This window comes from Zalophus californianus, chromosome 16 (assembly GCF_009762305.2).
Source record: "Zalophus californianus isolate mZalCal1 chromosome 16, mZalCal1.pri.v2, whole genome shotgun sequence".
Lineage (NCBI taxonomy): Eukaryota > Metazoa > Chordata > Mammalia > Carnivora > Otariidae > Zalophus > Zalophus californianus.
This window is the reverse complement of record NC_045610.1, coordinates 27,288,354-27,309,325: the sequence shown is the minus strand read 5'-3', so window position 1 is coordinate 27,309,325 and position 20,972 is coordinate 27,288,354. Positions and strand designations below refer to the sequence as shown.

The 20,972-nt window shown below is 39.6% G+C and overlaps 1 protein-coding gene across 1 annotated transcript; it reads left to right on the top strand.

The window, feature by feature from the left end:
* The first annotated feature begins 6,062 nt into the window (after positions 1-6,062).
* On the top strand, positions 6,063-11,129 carry SMG8 (SMG8 nonsense mediated mRNA decay factor). Its single transcript, XM_027568463.1, has 4 exons — positions 6,063-7,893; positions 8,580-8,725; positions 9,204-10,076; positions 10,485-11,129. The coding sequence occupies exons 1-4, from the start codon at positions 6,135-6,137 to the stop codon at positions 10,680-10,682; spliced, it is 2,976 nt and encodes a 991-aa protein (XP_027424264.1). The 5' UTR covers positions 6,063-6,134; the 3' UTR covers positions 10,683-11,129.
* The last annotated feature ends 9,843 nt before the right edge of the window (positions 11,130-20,972 follow it).

Here is a 20,972-nt window from a genome sequence, read left to right as displayed (position 1 = left end):
CAAAGTGAAGTTTTTTCTGGAATTACCCAATTTAGGTTGGAGAGGTTGTTCAAATTTAACTAGATAACAAATTTATACTCAGTAGGTGCAGTTTTGACATTAAGAAAATAACCTGATTCCTTAAAAAATAAAATGAAATAACCCGATTCCCATTCTTCTTGCATATTCTCAGGTAATCAAAAAGAAAAGTATTTCAGCCTATAAAGCTAATGCATTCACTAAGTGCTATAGACTTGATCAGTAAAAAAGATCCTCTAGATTTTATTTCTGTTTACTGTAAACAGTTAAGAGGTAAGACCGTCCTCCATCCCAACCCAATTATTTTCCAAATGGATTTGAAGTAAAATGTCCAATTTAACCTTAAAAATTAGAATGTACCATTTCTAGCAGTTAGAAATGGTATTTAGGTAGTCGTATCTGGTTTGCTGAAGTCTAAGATATTCCTTTCTTTGATATTTTCTGTCCACATTCATGCAGCTAATTTTAAGTTTTACGAGGATCTCAACATGAACCTTGTATTTTCCACAGTGGCCTGCCAAGGATTATCTGAAGTCCACAGCAGATTCTCTGTGAGACCTAATTCCTGTCCTCAATAGCCTATAGCTTCAGTAACAGTAATAATGCACACCTCACTGGATTTTTGTTCTTTCCTGCCCATCCAGGGTTGCCAGATTTAGCAATTACAAATATATGACAGCCAATTTGAATTTCAGATAAAAAACAAATAACTTTTAAATATAAATATGTCCTGTTAAACAATGGGTATGTTTTTTTAGTTTTAATATGTCCCAAATACTGCATGGGAGCTATATATTTATACTAAAATATTTATACATTGTTAATATGAAATTCAAATTTAACGGGGCATTCTTTATTGTATCTGGTCACTCTATCGGTCAGTCCCCTACAAAGTTGCCAAGTATTTCTGGGAGCCCCCAGCTTGTCAGACATGTCTACTTAGTGGTGGACACAATTGTAGCTCCAGCCAAGATCCCCATTACTAATGTGTTAAGTATCACAGAGGAAGAGGAATTCTCATTAGGGTGAGTTCCTGTGACTGAAGGTTCAGGATTAGCTTTGATCCCTGCAGTTCTAAGAATAGGAAAGCAGCTGCCTCATGGATAGGAAATGAGGTGTTTCAGATCTTCACTGAACTTCCTAGCCTGACAGGAAGCAGCTACATGGATGATATCCTTGAAATATCATCATTTTAGCATAGGCTACAAAAGATTTCCCAGAAATGCCTATATATCCACAGATAAATGCTGCTTTGAGATGCCAAATAGAGTGTTGTGGAAAGTCACCAGACTGGAAAGCAGACCAGGGGGCCATGTTTTGTTCTTATGAGACCCACATTTATGTTTATAAACACATTTATGAATGAAAATTAAACAGGTAATAAAGTTAAGAAACATACCTACTTCTAGTTAAAAAACAAAAAACAAAACCTGCTAGCTACATTTATATTATATAAGAATAAAAGGAATGATCACTGAGAATAAAACATTTGAGTATTTGTGACAGTGTTTTATGGGGCACTTATGCTTATATTAATAAACCACCGTGTACTGTCTCAATTTAATTTAAATGATTTGATGATTTGATCATTCTTGTGGAATAAGGGTTCATTAAAAAATGCTATAGAAGGGGTGCCTGGGTGGCTCAGTTGTTAAGTGTCTGCCTTCGGCTCAGGTCATGATCCCAGCGTCCTGGGATTGAGCCCCACATCTGGCTCCCTGCTCAGCGGGAAGCCTGCTTCTCCTTCCCTCATTCCCCCTGCTTGTGTTCCCTCTTTCGGTGTATCTCTCTCTGTCAAATAAATAAATTAAATCTTTAAAAAAAAAGCTATAGAAATCCTATATATAAACATTTATAAAGCTGCTATTGCCATTGTACCAGTATTAAAATATTTTCTATCTTATGTCTTTTACTAATTTTTATGACAGGTTTTATATTGTACCCATTTGAGAATCCTGTAAATGCTATGACTTCATTACACTGTTGCTAATTATATACTTCCAATGTTTATTTTCAGACTGAAAAACAACCAGACAATATAAAAACCAAGGTCCATCTGGTTATATTTTTAAATAAAGAGCAATAAAAAACATTTGGTTTTTCTCTTGTTTGTTTTTACTAGAAATATAACAGAAAAGTACATAATACATAAATTAACAAATCATAAAGCAAATAAATGCTCATATAAACACAAGAGACATTGTAAGTGTCTTTAGAAGCCCTGCCTATCTCCCTCTGCTAACACAGTCCCTTTCTTCAAGAAGTAACTACTGATTTGCTTGTTATAATAAATATTTCCTTGCTTTTACCCTCTAAATATACATCCCTAAATGCTATGGTTTATTTTGCTTGCTTTTGAACTATACAAATAGAATCATACATTATATATTTTGTTTATGTCTTCTTTCAACATTTATTTTTAGGATTCAACCATGTTATTGTGTAGTACAATAAAAAACAATAAGTAAACAAGATCACTTGTTTTTATTGTGTGAATATAGTTATCACTCATTCTATTGTTAATGGAAATTAGGGTTGTTTATAATTTTTGGCTATTATGAACTGTGCATGCCATTATGAACATTCTTGTATATGTACACATGTACAAGAATTACTCTACTATGTATATCTCGGAGTGAAACTGCTAGGTTATGAAGCATGCCTATTTTCTAGATACTGTCAAACTGGTTTTCCAAGTGGTTGTACCAATCCATGGTATAGCAAAGTATGAGTTCTTGTTGCTCCTGTTTTCTTCAAAAGAGTCTTTTCTATTGATTTTTCAACATTTTGCTTACTTGGGAAATCTGTACAATGTTTATGGTTAATATACACTTATTTTGTCTGGGTTTATAAGTCCAAGAACTGTTAAGATGATTTTATATCAGCAAAGTCACATACTAAACAGCAAATAATACACATGGTGAGGATCACAACGTAGTTTATATTGATAAATGTAGAATTTCTCATTTTAGTTGGATTTTCAAAAAGAGATAGGATCTGGGGGCACCTGGGTGGCTCAATTGGTTTAACGTCTGCATTTGGCTCAGGTCATGGTCCCAGGAACCTGGGATCAAGGCCTTCGTCAGCGGGGAGGCTTCTTCTCCCTCTCGCTCTACCCCTCCCCCCATGCTCTCTTTCTCTCAAGTCGATAAAACTTTAAAAAGAGATAGGATCTGAACATACAGAAGTAGAGAAGGGAACAAGTAAAAAGCAAATAAACAGTTTTTTTTTAATATGTATATGAAAGCATTTTTTTTTAAGGATTTTATTTATTAGACAGAGAGAGGGCACAAGCAGGGGGAGCAACAGAGGGACAGGGAGAAGCAGACTCCCCGCTGAGCAGGGAGTTGATGCAGGGCTCGATCCCAGGACCCTGAGATCATGACCTGAGCTGAACGCAAATGCTTAACCGACTGAGCCACCCAGGCGCCCCGACAAACAAATTTTAAGTATGTTAAAAAAAACCCCACTCCTACTCCTTCCTGGATTCTTATTAGTAAATAAGAATTGGTTGAGAAGCCAAGTATAGCTTAATTTATTAAAAACACCACCACTATGGACTTAGGGCTCCATCCTTCCTTTGAGAATTAAATAATTCTTTCCCCCATCACAGTTTTATTGAGATATAACTGACATATAACATTGTATTAGTTTAAGGCATACAACATAATGACTTGATATATGTATATACTGCAAAATTATTTCCACAATAAATAGATAAAAAGAGGATGAAAACTACAGCATAGGAAATATAGTCAATAATGTTATAGTAACTACAGTGACAGATGGTAACTACAATTTTCATGGTTAGCATTTTATAATATATAATTTTTGAATCACTATGACGTACACCTGAAACTAATGTAATATTTTATGTCAACTCTACTTCAATAAAAATAAATAAATTTTAAAAAACAATAAAGAGAATGTCTACCCAAAAACATGCACACAGATATTCATAGCAGCTTTATTAATAATTTCCAAAACTTGGAAGCAACTAAGTAGGCAAAAGGATAAATAAACGGTGGTACATCTAGATAACGGAATATTATTCAACACTAAAAAGAAATGAGCTATCAAAGCATGAAAAGACCTAGAGGAAACTTAAATGCATATTACTTAGTGAAGAAGCCAACCTGAAAAGGCTATGTACTGTATGAGTACAACTACATGACACTGTGGAAAAGGCAAAACTATGGAGATAGTAAAAAGATCAGTGGTTGCTAAGGGTTGGAGAAAGGAAGAGTGAATAGGTGGCACACAGGATTTTTGGGGCAGTGAAACTATTATATACGACACTGTAATGGTGGTCCACCATTACACATTTGTCCAAGCCCATAGAATGTATAACACCAAGAATAAACCTTAATGTTAACTACCAATTTGGGGATAATAATGATGTGTCAACCAATGTAGGTACATAGATTGTAACAAATGTACCATTCTGGAGCCAGATCTTGGTGGAGGGAGGATGGGGGTGGGCAGAGGTTACAGTGGAACTTTCTGCTCCATTTTGCTATGAACCTAAAACTGTTTTAAAATAAAAGTCTATTAAAAAAGAAAGAGGGGGGGGCGCCTGGGTGGCTCAGTTGGTTGGGCGACTGCCTTCGGCTCAGGTCATGATCCTGGAGTCCCGGGATCGAGTCCCATATCAGGCTCCCTGCTCAGCGGGGAGTCTGCTTCTCCCTCTGACCCTCTTTCCTCTTGTGCTCTCTGTCTCTCATTCTCTCTCTCTCAAATAAATAAAAAAAAAAAAAAAATCTTTAAAAAAAAGAAAGAGGGGGGGGGCGCCTGGGTGGCTCAGTTGGTTGGGCGACTGCCTTCGGCTCAGGTCATGATCCTGGAGTCCCGGGATCGAGTCCCATATCAGGCTCCCTGCTCAGCGGGGAGTCTGCTTCTCCCTCTGACCCTCTTTCCTCTTGTGCTCTCTGTCTCTCATTCTCTCTCTCTCAAATAAATAAATAAAAAAAAAAATCTTTAAAAAAAAGAAAGAGGGGGGCGCCTGGGTGGCTCAGTTGGTTAGGCGACTGCCTTCGGCTCGGGTCATGATCTTGGAGTCCCAGGATCGGGTCCCGCGTCGGGCTCCCTGCTCAGCAGGGAGTCTGCTTCTCCCTCTGACCCTCTTCCCTCTCGTGCTCTCTATCTCTCATTCTCTCTCAAATAAATAAATAAAATCTTTTATAAAAAAAAAAAAGAAAAAGGAGGGCGCCTGGGTTGGCTCAGTCCTTAAGCGTCTGCCTTCCGCTTGGGTGATGGTCTCGGGGTCCTGGGATCGAGCCCGTATCGGGCTCCCTGCTCCACCGGAAGCCTGCTCCCACTCTCCCTGCTGTGTTCCCTCTCTCGCTGTGTCTCTCTCTGTCAAATAAATAAAATCTTTTAAAAGGGGGGGGGCGGGGGAAGGAGTAAAGAAATAAAAGTGAACAAATTCTAATACGTTTTAAACATTTCAATACACATTTTAACATTTTGGTATATATTCTTCCGTGAATGAGAAAGTATTTTTTTAAAGCTCGTACTCCATAAACCTTTCAAAACCACTGGCTTTCTTTTTCGGGGATGTGAGTGAATTAAATTTCTTTAGGAATAGGACAGAAGAAAGGAAATCCATTCACCTACCTTGCCAGGTATCTCTAGAGCTGTGATTCTCAAACTGTAAAGTGTGTACAAATCATTAGGATTTAGTTGAAATGCATGTACTGATTCAGTAGGTCTGGGTTAGGAACTGAGATTCTGCATTTCTAACTAGCTCCCACTTGAACCTGCAGACTACGCTTTCTGTAACAAGGTTCTAGTTTAAACTGAACCAGTTTTCTATTTTTGCAAGAGTCACCTGACCAGCTTCTTTTGCAGTGTTTTTGTATTCCTTGAACTGCAAACTACCTGTTTCCAACTGTCTTTTTGATCTCTCAATTCCTACAGTCTCCGGTTAAGGCAAACCTTAAACAAGCTCTGCTGCAGCGATAGGGAAACTGCGAAAAACTAGGAGGAGCGGGAGGCGGAACCTAAAGTGAGAGGAAAGCAGGAACTGAAGAAGCGGAGGAGGGATTTCGCAAGTGGACGAAAGCCGGGTGGGTTTTCAGGGCGGACCGGAAAGAGTCTAGAGAAGCCCCAGAACCATGGCGGGTCCTGTCAGCTTGCGAGAGCTTCTGATGGGAGCTTCATCTTGGACCGGCTCTGAAAGTCCGGAGGGATCCCCTACAGAGGGCGGAGGGAGCGTGGCTGGTGGACCGGAGCCTCCTTGGCGAGAGGATGAGATCTGCGTGGTGGGAATCTTCGGCAAGACGGCTCTGCGACTGAATTCCGAGAAGTTCTCACTTGTGAACACGGTTTGCGACCGACAGGTCTTTCCCCTCTTTCGCCACCAAGATCCTGGGGATATAGGGCCTGGAATCAGGACCGAGGCTGGAGCCGTCGGGGAGGCTGGTGGAGCCGGAGACGCTGGGGCTGGGGCGGGGGATTCGGTTCGGGGAGGTGTAGCTGCCGCTGAAGGTAACCGAACTGAGCCGGGCTCCCAGGACTACAGCCTTCTGCAGGCCTATTACAATCAGGAGAGCAAAGTTCTTTATCTTCTTCTCACTTCCATCTGCGACAATTCGCAGCTTCTGCGGGCTTGTCATGCCCTTCAGAGCGGGGAAGCTGGAGGTGGCCTCTCTTTACCTCATGCAGAAGCTCACGAGTTCTGGAAGCATCAAGAGAAGCTGCAGTGTCTCAGTCTCCTTTACCTTTTCTCCGTCTGTCACATACTGCTTCTGGTCCATCCCACTTGTTCCTTTGACATCACTTATGATCGAGTATTCAGAGCCCTGGATGGACTCAGACAGAAAGTACTGCCCCTCCTCAAAACAGCCATTAAGGATTGTCCAGTTGGCAAAGACTGGAAGCTAAACTGCCGACCTTGCCCACCTAGACTCCTTTTCCTCTTTCAACTCAATGGAGCCCTCAAGGTGGAACCCCCTCGGAGCCAAGACCCAGCTCATCCAGACAAGCCCAAGAAGCATTCTCCCAAAAGGAGACTGCAGCATGCCCTGGAGGACCAGATCTATAGAATCTTTAGGAAGAGTCGTGTCTTGACTAATCAGAGTATCAATTGCCTCTTTACTGTGCCTGCCAACCAAGCTTTTGTGTACATAGTTCCAGGAAGCCAAGAGGAGGACCCAGTAGGCATGTTGCTGGACCAACTTAGGAGTCATTGTACTGTGAAGGACCCAGAATCTTTGCTGGTGCCTGCACCCCTTTCTGGGCCCAGGCGATACCAGGTGATGAGGCAACATAGCCGACAGCAGCTTTCTTTCCACATTGACAGCAGCAGTTCCAGTTCTTCGGGGCAGCTAGTGGATTTCACTCTTCGGGAATTTCTGTGGCAGCATGTGGAGCTAGTGCTAAGCAAGAAAGGTTTTGATGACAGTGTGGGCAGGAACCCACAGCCTTCTCATTTTGAACTTCCCACTTACCAGAAGTGGATCTCAGCAGCTTCAAAACTGTATGAAGTAGCTATTGATGGGAAAGAGGAGGACCTGGGGTCTCCCACTGGGGAGCTAACATCTAAGATTTTAAGCAGTATTAAAGTCTTGGAAGGGTTTTTGGATATTGACACCAAATTCTCAGAAAACCGGTGCCAAAAAGCTTTGCCCATGGCCCATAGTGCCTATCAGTCAAATTTGCCTCATAATTACACAATGACTGTCCATAAGAATCAGCTTGCTCAGGCTCTTCGAGTGTACAGTCAACATGCTAGGGGTCCAGCCTTTCACAAATATGCCATGCAGTTACACGAGGACTGCTACAAGTTTTGGAGCAATGGCCATCAGCTCTGTGAGGAGAGGAGTTTAACTGATCAACACTGTGTACATAAATTTCACTCATTACCTAAATCAGGTAGCTAAAATTCTCTCAGCATTTAGAAATCAGAACTGAGCTGTGTTTTTGTTTCTTTTTTTAAGTAATCTCTTTGCCCAATATGGGGCTCAAACTCATGACCCTGAGATCAAGAGTTACATACTTTACTGAGTCAGTGAGTCACCTTTTTATTCTTGTTTTAAGAGAGGCTTTCATTATGTATTGATACTTTAAAAGAGCCCTACAGAAATTTAGTTGCCTCAAATTTAAGTTTTCTCTTCTGCTATAAAAAGAAAATAACAGCTATGACTACTAATTATTTTCTTGTATTTAAAGGATGAGCCGTAGGGAATTAGTAAATGAGAACTGTTAATATAAATTTTCAAAAATTTCAAATTAACATTTTTATCTTGGAGTTTTTGTTGAACTAAAAAGAATACAATGAAATATAAGGTCACCATGATGATGATAAAATTGTCTTAGAAAACCTAAGACTTTAGATTGAAGATGTATGTCATTTTATGTATTTTCAGTTGCTTTTCCTGCTGTGTGCGTTTAGTCAAGGTTTTGTGTTTTTGGTAGTTGTCTTTTTTTTCTTTTTCTTCTTCCTTCTCATTTCCAAAGTACTGTTTGGAGAAATTTGGGGGTTAGATGCTATAGAATATAAAATAAATTTGATTCTGCGTTGTGTGTATGAAATTAATAGTGAGTGTTACATTTTCCAGGAGAAAAACCAGAGGCCGATAGAAATCCTCCTGTGCTGTATCACAATAGCCGAGCTCGATCTACTGGTGCCTGTAACTGTGGAAGGAAACAAGCACCTCGAGATGATCCCTTTGACATCAAGGCAGCTAACTATGACTTTTATCAGGTAGACTCTAAATTTTTTCTACCTTCTTTTTTCTCCCCCCACTTTTTTTGTTAACTGTCATTTAAGTAAAAATACATATTTTCAGAAGCAAAGTACATAGAAAAGTAAATGTGACTGGAGTGTGATCTAGAGACAAGGGAAAGTTCTTTATATGTATTTATTTGCTTACCCATTAATTGTTTATCTTGTTTTTTTAGAATGAAGAGTGTGTTACTTTATTTTATTTTATTTACTTATTTTTTTTTAAAAGATTTTATTTGAGAGAGCGAGAGAGCACGAGCGAGGGGCAGGGAGAGGGAGAAGTAGGCTCCCCACTGATCCGGGAGCCTGGGGTGTGGCTCAGTCCCAGGACCCCAGGATCATGACCTGAGCCGAAGGCAGCTGCTTAACTAACTGAGCTACCCAGGCACCCAGAGTGTGTTATTTTAAATGAAAAGTTAACAAGGTTGTTAATTTTATTTTGTTTCTTCCTCTATAGCTTCTGGAAGAAAAATGTTGTGGAAAACTGGATCATATCAATTTCCCAGTATTTGAACCAAGTACTCCAGATCCTGCTCCTGCCAAAAATGAATCTTCTCCTGCCCCTCCGGATGCAGATGCTGATAAACTTAAAGAAAAAGAACCTCAGACTCAAGGAGAGAGCACAAGCCTGAGTTTAGCTTTGAGTTTAGGCCAATCCACAGATAGTTTAGGTACCTATCCAGCTGATCCACAAGCAGGAGGAGATAATCCAGAAGTTCATGGTCAAGGAGAAGTAAAAACTGAGAAGAGACCAAACTTGGTTGATAGACAGGCATCCACAGTTGAGTATCTCCCAGGCATGCTACATTCAAATTGCCCTAAAGGTCTCCTACCCAAATTCTCCAGCTGGTCATTGGTTAAACTAGGCCCTGCTAAGTCTTATAATTTTCATACAGGTTTAGACCAACAGGGCTTCATTCCAGGAACAAACTATCTTATGCCTTGGGACATTGTCATCAGGACTAGAGCCGAAGATGAAGGAGACTTAGACACAAATTCTTGGCCTGCTCCAAATAAAGCTATTCCTGGAAAGAGGAGTGCAGTTGTAATGGGAAGAGGAAGACGGAGAGATGACATAGCTCGAGCATTTGTGGGGTTTGAATATGAAGACTCTAGAGGTCGGAGGTTTATGTGCTCAGGACCTGACAAAGTAATGAAAGTAATGGGAAGTGGGCCAAAGGAGTCTGCTTTAAAAGCCTTGAATAGTGATATGCCATTATATATTCTGTCATCATCTCAGGGTAGAGGGCTAAAACCACATTATGCTCAACTTATGAGGCTTTTTGTTGTAGTTCCTGATGCTCCTTTGCAGATAATACTAATGCCCCAGGTAAGAAATAAGACCTTTTCCATCTTCAAACAAAAAATGCTGATCCTTGTTTTGATTTTTTTTAAGTACAGCATAATATTAAATTATTTCATTAAACAGTTCTAAATTTTAAATACCTTTTTTACCTAATATTCTAGTTCTTGAAAAATAAGTCATGAGTGTGTTAATCAGGTCACACTATCAATTCACATTTTATAGTTCAAAGGCAGAACTTGAAGTTAAAAATCTGTAGAAAAGTAGGAAAATATTTGAGACTAAATAATATAATATTGAATATGATTAGAGTTACGAGTGTACCCATTACCTCCTTAATCTTATATGGTCTTTGAACCTATTGTTTGTTTAGGCATTTATCTCACTGAAAAATGTCAAAATAAGTACATTAAATACATTACCTTTATTTTTTAGGTTCAACCAGGCCCACCACCGTGTCCAGTATTCTACCCAGAAAAACAAGAAATCACTCTCCCACCAGATGGCCTCTGGGTTTTGAGATTTCCTTATGCATATGTGACTGAGAGAGGACCTTGTTTCCCTCCTAAGGAAAACGTGCAGTTAATGAGTTACAAGGTGCTCCGTGGAGTTCTGAAAGCAGTAACACAATGAGTGTTTTACAACCAATTCAATCTTAAAGCTGGTGTTTGGTTTTGGTGTGTTGGGGGAGGGGTGGTTTTGGTTTTGGTTTTGATACATGTATGCTGTGTTTTCTTGAATCCAAAATGTGCTTTGGTTACAGGAGTTCAGTATTGGGACAATAATTGTTCCACTATTTCATGATACTATTGATATTTATTGTAAATGGGCCTATAGCTTGCTAATAAACATTAGTTCTTCTAGAAAAGGACATCAAATACCTGGTTGATACCTCTGTTTTCTTTTGTTCCTGTTTCACTGTCCATAATAAAACATGTTTCTATCATAACTGAATGTTACATAATCGTGTTGAGCCAAAACTTTGTTTTGGTTCAAACGATGTTTTAGTTGGGATTTTCCTTAGGATGCCACTTCTGAAATTATCTTCAAAATAAGATGATCCAGTAGGTAATGGTATGAGGACTTAATTGCAAAAAAAGGCCTGTTGTTTGGCTCACAATTCTGGTACCTGAGTTAGGCTGTTTTGTTCTTAGTATTTTAGTCCTGAACTGATGAGATGTCATATTTTATTTTTTATTTTTTTATTTTTATTTTATTTCATTTTTAAAATGAATGCTATCTGAACTAAAACTTTTTTTTTACCCTTTTTCTTAAGTAATCTGTACACCCAACGTGGGACTCCAACTCTGGAAATTAACTTACATTCTTCTTGGATCTCATCCTTATTTTTAATCCTATTAATTTTTCATTCCTTGTATATCAGTTTTAACAATCACAATTGCTTTTGTACTAAGCATGGTTTTTGGTTGGTTTTACTAAGTAGTGCAGGCATTTGGAAAATACAGCTAGATTGCTCTGTAGGACATGTATTAATAGTTGTGTGTTTTTTTTTTAAAGATTTATTTATTTTAGGGAGAGAGAGAGTGGGGGGAGGGGCAGAGGGAGCCAGAGGGGGAGAGAAGCAGACTTCCTACTGAGAATGACACCAGACATGGGGCTTGATCTCATGACCCTGAGATCATGACCTGAGCTGAAACCAAAAGTCAGGTGCTTAATCGACTGAGCCACCCAGGCACCCTTGTTTTTGTTTTGTTTTGTTTTTTAAGATTTATTTATTTGAGAGAGAGAGAGAGTACATGAGAGGGGGGAGGGTTAGAGGGAGAAGCAGGCTCCTCGCTGAGCAGGGAGCCCGATGCAGGACTCGATCCAGGGACTCCAGGATCACGACCTGAGCCGAAGGCAGTCGCTTAACCAACTGAGCCACCCAGGCGCCCCTTGTTTTGTTTTTTTAATAGCCTTGAATAACAGGGTGTGTAAACTTTTAGGTTAAAGGAACTGTAACAAAGTAGTTTGTAAAAACAAATAAGGTATCAAAAGAGCAAACTTGTGTCTTTTTTTTTTTTTTATACATATATTTTTAAAGACTTTATTTGAGAGAGAGAGAGAATGAGAGATAGCACGAGAGGGAAGAGGGTCAGAGGGAGAAGCAGACTCCCCGCTGAGCAGGGAGCCCGATGCGGGACTCGATCCCGGGACTCCAGGATCATGACCTGAGCCAAAGGCAGTCGCTTAACCAACTGAGCCACCCAGGCGCCCACGTGTTTCTTTTTTGATGTCATTCTTATGTGAAAAAATTTTACATTCCTGCTTAAATTAGTAAGTGATTTTCCTTAATTATTTTTTTTTAAGATTTTATTTATTTATTTGACAGAGACATAGTGAGAGAGGGAACACAAGCAGGGGGAGCGGGAGAGGGAGAGGCAGGCTTCCCGCAAAGCAGGGAGCCCTATGCAGGGCTCGATCCCAGAACCCTGGGATCATGACCTGAGCTGAAGGCAGATGCCTCTCCTTAATTATTTTTTATTACAGAAGCCACCCTAATTTGAATTTCTGTAGTTTTTAAATACAAAATTTTTATGCTATTTGTATTTACAGCCTGCTTGAAAGACAATTGCAGAACTTCTTCATGTTTTTATCCATAAATTGGTTTAGAGAATGTTGCATTAGAGAAATGTGGACTATACAATTTGTATTGCTTACTGCCTTTCACATTAATGATATAAACCTTATTCAGCAAATTTCCAAAGTGATGATTTTATTAAAGAAATTATATTTCGGGGCACCTGGGTGGCTCAGTCGTTAAGCGTCTGCCTTCAGCTCAGTCTCCCTTAGCAGGGAACCTGCTTCTCCCTCTCCCCCTGCTTGTGTTCCCTCTCTCGCTGTGTCTCTCTCTGTCAAATAAATAAATAAAATCTTTTTTAAAAAATTGTATTTCTTCTGTAGCAGCATTCGAATTGTCCTTTGCTTAGCAGATGTTTCTTTTTTTATTGAGATATAAGCAGATGAATCAAAATGATTTTTTTAAGATGCACATTTTACCCATATTTTATTTTATTTTAAGATTTTATTTATTTGACAGAGACACAGTGAGAGCAGGAACACAAGCAGGGGGAGTTGGGGAGGGAGAAGCAGGCTTCCCGCCGAGCAGGAAGCCCGATGTGGGGCTCAATCCCAGGATCCTGGGATCATGACCTGAGCGGAAGGCAGACGCTTAACGACTGAGCCACCCAGGCGCCCCTTACCCATATTTTAATGTTTCTGAATCGGGATGCATTTTTACAATCAATGTAAACTTTTTAATGTACTACTGCTTCTTTATTTCCCCTGAAGAACTGTTAAGTTCATTTGTATTAAATAGATAAGAACCCCCCCAGGAAACTTGTTAAAAATCTAGACACCTGGGCCCCATAAGAGCAGGTGACAATTCAGGAGGTCTGGAATATGATAAGGAATTTGCATCAAAATGATTTTTTTTAAAGAATCACTAGGTCAGAAGGGACTTCACAGGATATCCTTTGGCCTATTGGTAAGTCCGTTGTGTCTATGAAAAGTTGTATAGAATTTTAAGAAGTAAAATATATCTGATTCAAGGAGTGCTTATTAAAGGACTAATATGATAAATCTTTCTTCATGTAAATTACGTTATTCTGATTTTTTTTAAATGGCTTCACATGTTGGTTTAAAGTTAGGTTCCTTGGGCGCCTGGGTGGCTCAGTCGTTAAGCGTCTGCCTTCGGCTCGGGTCGTGATCCCAGCATCCTGGGATCGATCCCCACACTGGGCTCCCTGCTCGGCAGGAAGCCTGCTTCTCCCTCTCTCACTCCCCCTGCTTGTGTTCCTGCTCTCGCTGTCTCTCACTGTGTCAAATAAATAAAATCTTTAAAAAATAAATAAATAAAGATAGGTTCCCTGTAGTACTTAAACAGGGAGTCTGTATTTTAGTTGAAAAACAAAAAACTTCCGAGGAACAGTAAAACAAAGAAAATTAGAAAAATGGGACTAGGAAAGCCTGATTCACAAAAATAACAATAGCTACTCTTCACTGAATGCCACAGAATAGTAATAGCTATTTCATGAGTGTCCACTTGTTAGGTACTTTACTAAACATTTGCATACATTGCCTCTAATCCTCAAAACGTTGCAAGATAAATGTATTTTACAGATCAAGAAATTAAAGTTTGAAGTGGTTAAATAATTTGTCCAGGGTCACATAGTAGGGAGTAGCAAAGTCAGAATTTAAATCAAGGACTCTGATTTCAAAGCTGTACTCTTCCTGTGTCCTGCTTTCTTAAAAAATATAAGATTGAAAACTGCATGTCGCTTCCTCCAACTGAATATTTGACTATGGTCTTAAGACTTGTAAATGGGTGAGTTTTGGGGGTGCATAGGTGGCTCAGTCGGTTAAGCGTCTGCCTTCAGCTCAGGTCATGATCTTGGGGTCCTGGGATGGAGCAGGGAGCTGCCTTTCCCCCTGCCTGCCACTCCCCCAGCTTGTGTGCGCTCTCGCTCTATCTGACAAATAAATAAAATCTTAAAAAAAGAAAAATTGGGCATGGTACCCCCAAAATATCTTAGTTTCTTTTAAGACTATGAATCTTGATTCTCTCTAAACTGTATTGAATATTTATATTAAACCATCTCTCATTCCAGATTTTCTCCTGTATAAAGTAGTACTAAAGTAGATTGGAGCCAAAAAAAAAAAAAAAAAAAGATTCTACGGCTTAAGAAACCTGGACAAGGGTACCTGGGTGGCTCAGTCAGGTGAGCAACCAACTGACTCTTGGTTTCAGTTCAGGTCATGATCTCATGGGTCAAATGGATTGAGCCCCATGTTGGGCTCTGTTCTCGTCAGGGAGTCTGCTTAGGATTCTCTCCCACTGCCCTCACCCACCCCCACTCTCTCTCTCTCAAATAAATAAATAAATCTTTAAAAAAAAGAAAAGAAAAAGAAACCTAAACAATTTACTCAATTCTTGAGTATTATTTTCTCTAAAATGGTAATGATTCAATAACAAATAATAAAATGGTAATGATAATTACTATTTATCACAAAGGGTGTTTGTGAGGAGTAAAGGAGTATATATAAAGCTCCTAACAGAGGGGCATACAAATAAATTCTTGATAATAGAGATATTTTATCTTGAATTTACTTTTTAAAGGTATCCCATAATTCTAAGTTTTGGAGATGGTGAATACATTTTGGTTAGTTCTAGTCCTACCTTTTATAATCAGGTAAACAGTGTCTAGTACATGCAAAACGCTATGTAAGCACCATGATGTGTAGCAGTTTTGTAGACTTGATTTGTACCTTTCCTCTTGTATCTTTCTGTGGGGTCTTTTAACCCTGATCTAATTTTTGTTAGTTTGTTTATGCTTCAGATATGACACCTCTCAAATCCTTTGGCCATTTCTCACTTCTTTCTGTCTCCTACAATTTTGCGCCTTTCCTAAGATGTGGCAAATAGAACTGCACTCAGTTTTTGGAAGGCTGCACAATTGTGAACAAAGACCAGCTACTAGTTTATGTTTAATTTTCAGTATTCTGAATTATGTTTATTGGCCTAAGTTGGCACAGCAGCTCACTGGGTTGGTGTTTTAAGGAAGTAGTTTACTGCATCTTCAAACATTGGATACCATCTAAAGCTTTAGTTTGTTGATCTTGTAAAATGAGGATAATAACTCCCTTACCTACCTCAAAAGATAACCTTGGTTCAAACTCCTAAAGTTGTGTTAATTGAAGTCCTTTACAAACTCTTATAAATAGAAAGGATAGTTATTATTCTTTGTTTGTAACTGAGCTCAGATCCTATCATATTATAAATAGAATATAACTATTTTTCCCAAATCGTTCTGTGCTAAAAATAATCCTGCCCATAAGTATAGCAAAAAAAATCATTTTCTTTTTCTTTTTTTTAAGATTTATTTATTTATTTGAGAGAGAGTGCATACGTGGTGGGAGGGGCAGAGGGAAAGAATCTTCAAGCAGATTCCCCACTGAGTGCAGAGCCTGTTTCGGGGCTCCATGTAGAGCTTGATCCCACAACCAAGACTTGGAAGCTCAACTAACTGAGCCACCCAGGTGCCCCTAAAAATCATTTCTTTTCTTCAAGTATTTATTTATTTATTTGAGAGAGAGAGAGCATGAGTAGGGGGGAGGGGCAGAGAGAGAGGGAGAAGCAGACTCCCCACCGAGCAGGGAGCCCGATGTGGGGCTCCATCCCAGGACCCTGAGATCATGACCGGAGCCGAAGGTGATGCTTAACTGACTGAGCCACCCAGGTGCCCCTAAAAATAATTTTCTATTTGAATAGACATAAAACAAATTTCTAAAGAGTAAATTATATACTGTGGTTCCCTTTTATTCCACTCTTAGAGGACTGTCTTACAACAGTTGATTACTACTTCCTTTCTCCTACTAAGTTATATGTACTTGAATTTCCAGTAATTTTTATCTTTGGTTTTATACTAGCTGTTTTCTCAATATAAATGCAAGAATACCTAGCTTATAATCCCATTTAAAACATTTTTGTTTTTGAACATACCTTTGTTGTTTTTGTAAAACTAATATGTAGTCACTATATCTGTTATTAAGAATTTGGGGGGGAGGGGCGCCTGGGTAGCTCAGACGGTTAAGTGTCTGCCTTCGGCTCAGGTCATGATCCCAGGGTCCTGGGATCGAGCCCCACATCGGGCTCCTGGCTCAGCGGGGAGCCCGCTTCTCCCTCTCCCTCTGCCTTTCTCCCTGCTCATGCTCTCTCTCTCTCTCTATCTCTGTGTCTCAGATGAATAAATAAAATCTTTAAAAAAAAATTTTAAATAAAAGAATTTGGGGGGGAGGCATCTGAGTGGTACAGTTTGTCAAGCGGCTCTTGGTTTCAGCTTAGGTCATGATTCCAGGGTCCTGGAATCAAGCCCCAAGTAGGGCTCTGCACTCAGTGTGGAGTCTGCTTGGGATTCACTTTCTGCTCTCCCTCTGCCCGTCCCTCCACCTCATTCGCGTGCACTCTCTCTCAAATAAATAAACCTTAAAAAAAAATTTTTTTTTTAAGATAAAAGTAAGTTACCTGAGATTCCACTGCTTTGCCAGTATTTTGCCAACACTTTCAACATTTTAGTGAATATCCTTCTAGGCATCTCTATGCATATATGTACATGAAGATATGTATTCAATCTTACATAATTGCAATCATAGAATACAAGAATACAGTTGTTTTGTAATGTACTTTTTTTCACTCGACAACATGTGGTAGACATGTTTCCTGTCAATAAATAAAAGTCTTATTAATGGCTGTATCATTTTCCCATATGATTTACACAGTCTGTCTTTTATTATTTGATATTTGGGTTCTTTCCAATTTAGGGCTCCTACAAACAATGATAGAACACCATGATGCATACATATGTCTTTTTTTAAAATTTTTTTTTTAAAGATTTTATTTGGGAGAAAGAGCATGAGTGTGGGGAGGGGCCGAGGGAGAGGGACTGGCAGACTCTCCGCTGAGCACAAAGCCTGACATGCGGCTTGATCCCATCACCCAGGCGCCCCATATGCATATGTCTTTTATTAATACTTGTGAACTTTTATTTGCAGAATAAACTGTTAGACTTTGGATTGATGGGACAAGGGATATATACATTTTGCACTTTGACACATATTGCTAAATTGCCCTACTGAAAGTTGAACCATGCTCTAGCCTAGTTTCAGATTCCCAATGTCATAGTTAGGAATCCTGATGGCAGTCCATCAATCCAATCAGCACAAGTTTTCTTATTTTGAAAAATATCTCAATTTAATTTATGAATTCCTTCAGAACTCTTGGGTAAATATCTCTGATCCCAGTGATGTATATTCCTAGGCAATTGCATCTGCTATCTAGAGCACTGATGATTTGGGCAATGCAGTTGTAGATGGGATTTAAATGACAACCTAAGAAATTATTTTGTTTGTTTGTTTGTTTTTTAAAGATTTTATTTATTTGAGAGAGAAAGCAGAAGCAGGGGTAGGGGCAGAGGGAGAGGGAGAAGCAGGCTCCCCACTGAGCAGGGAGCCTGATGTGGGACTCCATCTCAGGACCCTGGGATCATGACATGAGCCAATTGCAGACACTTAACTGACTGAGCCACCCAGGCGCCCAAACCTAAGGAATCATTAATTAACCTTTTATTTTTCAGAAGATCAATACTATCTTCTCCAACCAACCCCCTGAACTGAATTGAGATTGGTGACCTTGTTATAACATCAGCTACTAGCTATGTAATCTTGGGCAAAATACTTAACCTCTGCATACATCAGTTTTTTTTTTTACAGGGAAACAGGCCAGGCACCTGGGTGACTCAGTTAAGCGTCTGTCTTCAGCTCAGGTCATGATCCCAGGGTCCTGGGTTGGAGCCCCAGGTCAGGCTCTCTGCTCAGCAGGGAGCCTGCTTCTCCCTCTGCCACTCCCCCTTGTGCTCGCTCTATGTTAAATAAATAAAATCTTTAAAAAAAGAAAAAGGGGCACCTGGGTGGCTCAGTCATTGGGTGTCTGCCTTCCGCTCGGGTCATGATCCCGGGGTCCTGGGATCAAGCCCCACATCGGGCTCCCTGCTCAGGTGGGAAGCCTGCTTCTCCCTCTCCCACTCCCCTTGCTCGTGTTCCTGCTCTCACTGTCTCTCTCTCTCTGTCAAATAAATAAAATCTTAAAAAAAAAATAAAAATAAATAAACAGGCCAGTGATTTTTTTTTTAAAAGATTTTATTTATTTATTTGAGAGAGAGAGAATGAGAGATAGCACCAGAGGGAAGAGGGTCAGAGGGAGAAGCAGACTCCCCGCTGAGCAGGGAGCCCGATGCGGGACTTGATCCCAGGACTCCAGGATCACGACCTGAGCCGAAGGCAGTCGCCTAACCAACTGAGCCACCCAGGCGCCCAGGCCAGTGATTTCTGATACACTTTCTTTTTTAACATTTTCCTCCCTATGATAATTGACTGTACTAAATTCCATTCTTGGTTTAAATAATGCCTTATTAACTTTGGTGGCTCTTGAAAAGTTGACTCCTTCATCCTGGTTGACTTCTCTGGTCATATTGGTATAATTAAAAAAAAAAAAGCTATTCTATTATCATTGCTTGCCTGTTCTTGCATTAGTTTTAATTTTTCTTGGGCCTCCAATAACCTGCTTGGTTACTTATTTTGACAGTTATGTATACTTTTCCCAAATTTGTTGGTGATATTTTAGAGAAAAATGTTTTAACTTCTGACAGTGCTTTACTTATATAGGATACTTTTAATGCTTTCATTTGACCTCATTAGATCCTCAGAATGCCCCTGTGAGGTTAGATACTATTATCCTCATTTTACAGATGTAGAAACAGAGGCTTAAAATAAGTAATATGCTCAAAGTCACTCAGCTTGTAAATGGTATAGCTGTTATCTATGGGGTCTAAGTTCAGAGCTCTATTTACTAAGCCACAGTTACCTCTATATTTGAAGGTTAAATATTCTTAGTTACATAGATTTTTTCCAGGTAATATTTATCATATACATGTGTTTATTCCCATCATAAATAGTAGTCGTTAAATTTAGATAAAAGTTGCTATCAGGTGAGATTTTGGTAAAGGGAAGCAGAACCATGCCATCAGCTGATCTATAGTATATAATTTGACAGCCCTACCTAACCAGATACTTTCCTTAATTCCTAACAAGGCAATATTTTTCAACTCATGAGTTTCCTTAAAATGTTTTAATTTAAAAAGTGTGGTTATATTTGGGTATTTTTATACTTAGTTATTTTTCTTCTATAAAGGCTTTAACATTTCTCTGGATATTTTGATATTAGATCAAGAAATAGACTTACTGTGGTGGTAAACTGATGCAAAAGTCTTTTTCAGCTACTTAAAAAAAATTTTTTTTATTCATTTTTATTTTAGAGAGCACACAAGCAGGGGAAAGAGCAGAGGGGGAGAGAGAGGGAGGGGGTTAAGAATCCCAAGCCGACTTGTGCTGAGATCGGAACCCAATTCGGGGCTCTAGCCCACAACCCTGAGATCACAAACTGAGCTGAAACCAACAGTCCAATGCTCAACCCACTGAACGACCCAGGTGCCCCCTTTTCAACTACTTTTTTTTTTTTTAATTTAATGTAGGCCACCGTTTTCTAGAATCTTCACTGGAAAGAGAACTTCAACTATCTATTTTGACCTCAGACTTTTCTACTTAAGTTCTTTCCAGCTTATCTCTTAACTCAGGCAAAAGATCCGGCAGGCAAAGCATAACCTGATGGGAACTGAAACTACCCCGTTAAGCAATAGAGCCTGCCCTGAACCTGCAAGACCCCACCCATGATTGACTTTAAGACAGTGATCAGCTTGACCTTCACTGCCCTCCTCCTGCGTGTAGCCAGCCACCTTTGTCCCACATTTTCCTTATGTAAACCTGGAAGTATGGATGAAAGGAAAACTAGTTGGGCCTTCTGGGATTGAGTTTCCTATCTAAGACTTTTAAGTAATAACCTATAACCTTGTTAACGTTTTCTTATTGTAAGTAGACTTGCAAGTCAACAAATATTTGACTGCCTTTCCTGTACAAGGCGTGGGATCTCATTTCTCAGTGAAATGAGAAAGGAGACTGCCCCTCAAATATTTGACTGATAAACTAGTACCTCTTATGGTTATGTGTAACAACAGGGAAAACTCTATCTTGGCTAGACAAATGGATGGGTTTATAATTTGTTTTAGCAAGCTTTAACTCCTCCATTGGTAACAGTTCTTTGCAATTCCTAGAGTAGCGGCTAAGATGTGCCTGGAATCTCTCCATTTTTGATGCAGATTTTCTAATTATGTCAGGCCTTCCTGAATTCAGGCTATCTTTTAATAGCCTTTTCTGCCTGAGTGATGGCGAAGGCACTGGCAGGTTTCCAAGCTCTCGCCTCAGTTTGGAGCTTTCCTGAAGCGCGGCGAGTTCTACCACAGAGCTAGGTAACAA

What these genes read in the sequence shown, in the direction of transcription:
- SMG8 (XM_027568463.1), top strand. Translation starts at nt 6,135, where the DNA reads ATGGCGGGTCCTGTCAGCTTGCGAGAGCTTCTGATGGGAGCTTCATCT. An exon ending in TCACTCATTACCTAAATCAG is followed by an intron (nt 7,894 to 8,579) that starts GTAGCTAAAATT and finishes TACATTTTCCAG; the next exon opens with GAGAAAAACCAGAGGCCGAT. An exon ending in CTAACTATGACTTTTATCAG is followed by an intron (nt 8,726 to 9,203) that starts GTAGACTCTAAA and finishes CTTCCTCTATAG; the next exon opens with CTTCTGGAAGAAAAATGTTG.